Below are 7428 nucleotides of genomic sequence, written 5' to 3' on the forward strand. Positions count from 1 at the left end.
CCTAACCTCCTTAAGCCTCTAGCCCTAACCGCCTTAATCTTCTAACATTAACCCTAACATTTAGGGTTAATTAGAAGGTTCCTTTACCCTAACCACAACTAACCCTAAACATTTAACTCCTCGAACTCTCCAACACTCTAATCCTAAGTAATCTAATGCTAAATCCTAAACATCTAACTGTAACCCTAACCCCTCTAACCCTAACTCCTCTAACCATCTAATACCAACCCTAACACCACTAATCCCACTAACCCATAGCCCTAAACCCTAAACCCTCTAAACAATAACCCTAAACCCTTAGCCCTCTAGCCCTCTAATGTCAAACCCTAACCCCTCTAACCCTAATGCTAAACCTGCTAACCCTAACACTAAACCGTAACGCTAAACCCTCTAAAACTCTAACCCCCCCAGCTCCCTAACCCCCTAATCCTAACCCTTACCCAAACCCCTACAGCCCTCTATCTCTAAAACCCTAAATCCTAAACCCTCTAACCTTATCCCTAAACCCCTAAACCTCTACCCCTAAAACCTCTGAACCTGTACTCTCTAAACCCTAAACACTCTTACCCTAAACCCTCTAAACCTAACCCCAAACCCGCTAACCCTCTACCCCTAAACGCTAAACATCTAACCCTAAACACTCGAACCCTCTAAACCTCTAACTCTAACCCCACTTCTAAACCTTCAATTCTAACTCCAAACCCTCTAACCTCTAAAAAGTTACATCGATAAATTTTTCTACACTGCAAGTGACTCTTACTGCATGCACACACACAACACACTCTGCCAGAAAGCCCTAAACCACCACAGCAGTGTCGCTCTGGATGCTCTGGGCAAGCCCAAACACCTCTGACCGTGACAAAAAGGGGCCACCCAAGCTCAAAAGATTGATGCAAAAGATACCAGCAATAAAGAGCCTAGGCCTTGACAAGATGGGAAACAAATGATGAGGTCAATAAATTTCAAGGCAAAGTGGGGGCAGCACAAGGCAAAGCAGGAGCATGACACAACCCTTGGGACCAATATGCACAAAGCAGGATGTAATTGAGAAAACTCATTGACCACAACACTCTCCTTCCAACAACTCCCTAGCTCACCCTTATTATTGGGGCATGACCTTTGCTTCCTCTATCTCTCTTTTGGGGCCCCTGGGAATTCTGCTCTACATTTGAAAAATCAATACAAATTGCCACCGTCCCAACCGACTGATGCCTGCCCCCCACACTGAATATACCACACATGAATATATCAAGTTGATTACACATACCCTGACCAACCACCACTCCAGGCCATCTCTGCCACACTCACTCTACTACAACCAACTCCCACATGCAAGGCAGCTCCAGCCCCAAACTGAAAGGCACACACACAAACAACGGCATGCTAACTGAGGAAAATCCTCTGCAAAAAGCAGTGCTACTGCACAGAAGATACTTTATGTTCCAGAAAAGAAAGAACACGAATGACCTCAAGACCTGTGCAAAACAGTGCGCAGACACAACACACAGCATAGAAACACAGGCTGGAGCTGCCTGCCCTAGCGCTCCCGCACATTCTCCTGTGCAACACCCAAAACTCCTGCCGCGCACACCCCTCATCCACAAGAGGCATCCACACTAGACAGTCTGGCAGCTGAGACACACACTGAAACCACCAACTCAAGCCACACACCCAAGCCACCCCAACACTTTCTACATGGCCACTTAGCTTTTGCAGTACACAGGGTCAGCACAGGACTTCAGTTTGCAGACACACTTTAAAAGACTGTTTTGGATCATGTTTGTCTTGACATTGTTGTCATACCATTTAAGACCTCGGCATTTTGTCTCTGGGAAGACAGTGATATCAGCTCGAAGTGTTTTATCTCCATACAATTTACAACTTCTTGGCCTTAGCATCCTGTCTCTGGGAAGATCAGCTCAAGACTCAAATAACGCTCAGCAGTGCCTACTGAGCGGCACTTACACTTGAGTTGAGTAAAGAGGAGCACCAGAGCACACCGCATGTACGAAAGTGGGGGAACTCTTCAGGAACTGGGACATAAAAGGACTGCATATCCCCACCACCACACACACATACATGTGCAGCTTCTTTTCCTGAACTCTCCTTCAAGAGATCATCACCTGCACTGAGGCAGAGTCAATGAAACATAGCTGGAATGGTGGTGGTGGGAACTAATCTTGCTGCATCTCTCCCACTTGCTTGTTCTTCTTTCTTTTTCCCTCCTTCTCTCTGTCCTACTGCGGTTATGAGAATAAAGTTTACAAGGTTGTATGGCATTTGACCCCATTTGTGTCTTAATCTCACTCTTGGGATCATATCGAAATCTCCCCCGACAGCGGATCAGGACACTGATGTGCCTGCCATGCAGGGCTGCGCACATGTCACATTGCTGTGATTTACGCTCTAGTATAGCCTGTGGTTATACCTGCAGAGACAGGTCGCCCTCCTCAGGGTAGGATCCTCTCTCTGCTCAGCTGCATGGGCCTGTAGGCTCCATTGAAATATCTGACCAAGACGGGCTCAGGTGCTCTAAATGCACATATGTGGTTCCATTTCAGCTGGCCAAGGATACCCTCCTTGCCCCTATGGCCACCAGCTTGTGCTTGGGAAGGATGTGCATCTCTTGGTCTTGTTCCAAGAGAACTTGCAGACCCTTGCATGTGCCTTGGATCATCCCTGGCACCTCAGGCATCACAACGTGTCATTATCCGAGCAGCTGACTCCTACCTTCTATCTCTACTGATTAGGGACAAGGGTTTCATAAGGGACGTCCATGCAAATATCTCTTTCACACTCGCCTATACTTAGACAAAAGTAATCCCATGTCCTGTGGGTCTCTGGTGTACATAGGAGGGACATGAATGCCCCTCCAGCGTGAAAGCTTCTCGAATGTCATGGCTCCTGTCTGTACCCCATCATGGTCAGTCCTGCTCTGCAGGACTTGATTTGGCCTCAGAAGAGAGTGTGTGCAGACAGAAGAGGAGCCATGGAAGAGTGTGTGGGCTGACACCAGGGTAGAACCTAGGTCAGATGGAATGAGACGATAAGCTCAAGCTGCTCCTTTCCACCTTCAGGCAGGAGGTGACAAACCTAGGGGTGCTCCTGAGGGTGACACAAGAGAGGGAACACTGGGAGCTGCAGAGCTTGGCACCTACCATCTGCTTTGGGTCTGGGAGACCTGGCAGGTGGTGCCGCTGGCTGTGGCCCCTGAGAGACCCCCCAGCCCCACTAGCAGCACTGAGTCCCTTTCCACAATGACAGGAGCTTCTGGAGTGTCCTGGCTCCCATCTGCATCACATTGCTGCCCTGGCCCAGCTCTGCTGCCCTGCATGTGGCCCCTGTGCAGGCACCATCCAGCACCCGGTGCGAGCAGAGGCAGGGAAACATCTGCTCAGCAGGGTTCCCATGAGAGCCCTCAGTGCCCCTTCCCCTAGCACTGCCTGCCCAGAGGCCTCCCACCAGCCCCCAGCCCCTGCGCACTCCTGCTCCTGTCCCCCTGGGCTGGGCAGAAGGCCGTGCTGAGGGCTCTGCTGGGCTCTGGGCCCATAGAGAGTCCAGGCGGGGCGGCCATTCCCCCCACACAGGTGCTGTGCCCAGCAGGCACACGGAGCTGGGCACCTCCAAACAGGAGCCCTCCCGGGACTGTGGGGAATGGGCAGTGCTGGGAATGGCTCCTGTGAGGGGCTAGGGCAGGGGCTGGGAGGAGTTTCTGAGGCCAGTTTCTCCTCTCTCTTCCCTCCCCAAAAAATAGTAGTGTGGGCTCGATGTTTGTTCCGACACACCCTACTTGAAGGTCCCCATGGCAGGAGGATGGTCTACTGGCCCAGTAGACAGCCCCAGCATCATCTCTGAATGCTCCCTGCCAGCCCTGCAGAGGAGCCAGGGGAGGGCTCATCCTCCCAGGGCTCACAGCTGCACACACAGTCCTCCATCTCGGCATGGACCTTCTTGGAATGTGACCTCTAGAGCAATGGGCAGCAGGCAGAGTGTCTCAAGGATGTGTGCTGGGGGCAGGTCCTCAGAGACAGCAGCAAAGTGATGTAGCTCCTCGGTCCTGCTTCCTTCAGTACAGGTCTCTGAAAGGGGTCTTAGCCTTATATTTGGTGCCATCCTTCAGGAGGGTTGATGCCCCTATGAGCTAAGAGGAAGGACAGCATTGATCCTTCTTCCTCTGCTTCCCAGGCCATGGGGTGGGCCAGCGCAGCAGAGTTGTCTGGCTCTCATACCCATACCCTGAGTATTGTCTTGGAGCTTGCTGTAGTGCACCAGTATTGTCTTGGAGTCAATGTCAGCATTTTTCTCTCCAAGACCCTTTCATGTTCAGTTCCCCTTCCTTGTCATTTCAGACAATCCCTCCTCTGATTCTGTTGCCTGTTCCCACCATTCCCTTCCCTGGTCTCCCCACAAGACCCTGAGCTCACGGTGCTGCTTCACAGAGCAAATGGGCAGTTGAGCACACAGGTATCAGGAGGTGCCTCCACTGTTGCTGTTCTGCTCAGGGAGGGAAGCAGACTCAACCAAAGGGGGTTTGTGGCCTTGATTCCCTCCAGGAGTCTACGGATGTGTCAGGTTCTGGGAGGAACTACGGACATTTCTGAGAGTACTGGCTGTGTCCAGGTGCACCTCTAGATCCTGAGGTCTGCCTTGCCCCCAAATCCATGGGTTTAATGTGTTACCTTTAGGTGCCTCCACCTTGGAGGACCTCTCCCCTTGTGAGGCTCCACTACCTGCTCTCCTGGCATCTCCAGCTTCCCCTCCAGAAAGACAGGAATCTCACACTGTGCTTTAACATGTGTCACAGCTCTGGCCATGTAAATGCAGCACCATTCAACCTCTACAATATTCCTGGACACTGATAAGTGCTTCCCAAATCCACCCCTTGATCTCTGAAGAGATCATTATAACATGATGAGTTTTTGATGCTGAACCCATGGAGCAAGCATCTCAGAAGGCCCTTCTGGTGTGCGGTATCTTGGGCTTATTATTGACACCAGCTTTGAAGGAAGTCAAGCCTTCAGGCAGTGCACTGGGCAGAACCTTTTCTATCACATAGGAGCCAGTGAGGGAGCCTGTCCTGATCCAGCATTCGAAACAATTTAATGGACTAGGTGAGACAGAGCAGTCTCAGAATTAATACCATGAAACCAACAATTTGTGTAACAACATGGTAACCATTACTACTACTAATGAAAGCCACAATAAAAATAACATGAAGAAACAGTACTCAATCTGGTTGAGATACAGAAAGAGTAATTATGGAGAGAAATGGCAATTTTACCACTGCTGAAAAACGTCCATGAAATCACTTTCCTCAAGGCATCATTGAGCTCCTTGTTCCTCATGCTGTAGATGAGGGGGTTCAGTGCTGGAGGCACCACCGAGTACAGAACAGCCAGCACCAGATCCAGAGATGGCGAGGAAATGGAGGGGGGCTTCAGGTAGGCAAAAAATGCAGTGTTGACAAAGAGAGAGACCACGGCCAGGTGCGGGAGGCACATGGAAAAGGCTTTGTGCTGGCCCTGCTCAGAGGGGATCCTCAGCACAGCTCTGAAGATCTGCACATAGGACACCACAATGAAAACAAAACACCCAAAGGCTAAACAGACACTAACCACAAGAAGCCCAACTTCCCTGAGGTAGGAGTGTGAGCAGGAGAGCTTGAGGATCTGAGGGATCTCACAGAAGAACTGCTCCACCACATTGCCTTGGCAGAGCGGAATGGAAAATGTGTTCTCAGTGTGCGGGAGAGCATAGAGAAAGCCACTAGCCCAGGCAGCTGCTGCCATTTTGACACAAGCTCTGCTGTCCAGGAGAGTTCCATAGTGCAGGGGTCTGCAGATGGCAACGTAGCGGTCATAGGACATGACTGTGAGGAGAGAATACTCTGCTGACATGAAAAAGGCAAACAGAAAGACCTGTGCCGCACATCCTAAGTGGGAAATGGCCATGGTGTCCCACAGAGAATTGTGCATGGATTTGGGGACAATGATGGAGATGGAGCCAAGGTCAAGGAGGGAGAGGTTGAGGAGGAAGAAGTACATGGGGGTGTGGAGGCGGTGGTCGCAGGCTACGGCTGTGATGATGAGGCCGTTGGCCAGGAGGGCAGCCAGGTAGATGGCCAGGAAGAGCGAGAAGTGCAAGAGCTGCAGCTCCCGCGTGTTTGCAAATGGCAGGAGCAGGAACTCATTGAGGGAGCTGCTGTTGGACATTTTTCTGTCTCCAGGCTTTGTGGACTGTTCAAAGAAGAAAAGATATTGATGTTACAAAGGTTTTTTCCTGTAAAAAATCCAATATTCCAGTTCTAATACACCTCCCAAATTGCATCTCTTTACCGAGGGGATCTTTGTGCAGCTCCTTGCTTGACCTCCAGTTTGGGGTGACTGAATGTGTTATGTGAGGAGCAGGAACATCCTCCTGTGGGCTTCACGGACATCTGTCCTGCTCTGCAGTATTGGGAAGGGGACAACAGGGAGCTCTGAGATTCACAATTTTTCAGGTGAATTCCTCGTGGCATGTAGAAGGGATTTTCAGCATCTACACCACCTCAGAATATGACAGAGAAATGGTCAGATGAAGGTGCACTGAAGATGGGCTCTGCATAAGGGAGAGTCAGCTCCATCCCTAACCCCATGGATGGCATTTCCTGGAGCTGCACAAGTTAGGCTGGGGACGACATCTCACTCCCATGCATATTCCTCTCTTCCACAACTTGCAGGGCAGGTGTCTGAACTAGCACTGAAAACCCACCAACCCCAGGGAGCCCAAGAGAAGAACAAGAGCAGCATGGAGAGGAGGGGCAAGAAGGAGCAACAACACCATGACCCTAACGCCAACTCAGGCAAGGAGACGGAGACAGAGGGGCACTCAGGAACACCTTCACCCACCAGGACATGTCACCTGCCAGATGGTGACATTGCAGGCAAGGCACTCAAGTCCCTCTGTCAGCAGGCAGGAAAAATGTCCATAGCAGGAGGGATGTCCCTGTCCTCTGCCAGAGGTCTGGACACAAAGGACAGGGTTCATGGCCCAGACCCCATGGCTGTCAGGGCAGAGAGGCTGATGGGTGGCAGGAGGACTTGCTCAGAGGACGGTGTCTGCAATGGAGGGACTGACCATGACTTCCCCAAATCCATCCTCCCATCGTGATGGACACTTCCCTCTCCTTCCCTGTCCATCTCTGCTGCCCACAGCAGTCCCTGCTGGCATCTTTCTCTGTCCCAACATTTCTTTGGAGTCTATGTTCATATATCATATGACACCTTTTGTGTACTCAGTTCTATCCTGCAAAAACCTCTGGGGACAGAGCACTGTCCAAGGGCATCTTTGTGCAGGCAGTTTGTAAGGAGCAAGTAAAATAAATTTCACAAAGGTGATGCTGATGCTGGCTGCAGGCTAAGGTGGGTTGAAGGGGTTCTGCGAGGATTC

The 7428-nt window shown here is 50.9% G+C and overlaps 1 protein-coding gene across 1 annotated transcript; it reads right to left on the reverse strand.

Annotated features, from left to right (window-relative positions):
* Positions 1-5186: 5186 nt before the first annotated feature.
* On the reverse strand, positions 5187-6212 carry LOC148595376 (olfactory receptor 14A16-like). Its single transcript, XM_088520930.1, has one exon. It carries the CDS (start codon positions 6210-6212, stop codon positions 5187-5189), a length of 1026 nt encoding a protein of 341 aa, XP_088377056.1.
* Between the last annotated feature and the right edge of the window lie 1216 nt (positions 6213-7428).

Source organism: Tinamus guttatus, unplaced genomic scaffold (genome assembly GCF_059628265.1).
Source record: "Tinamus guttatus ecotype Peru unplaced genomic scaffold, ASM5962826v1 Tinamus_guttatus_pri_ptg000106l, whole genome shotgun sequence".
NCBI lineage: Eukaryota > Metazoa > Chordata > Aves > Tinamiformes > Tinamidae > Tinamus > Tinamus guttatus.

Bases quoted from the DNA above. Each gene is read 5' to 3' on its own strand.
- LOC148595376 (XM_088520930.1), bottom strand. From the start codon at position 6,212: ATGTCCAACAGCAGCTCCCTCAATGAGTTCCTGCTCCTGCCATTTGCA.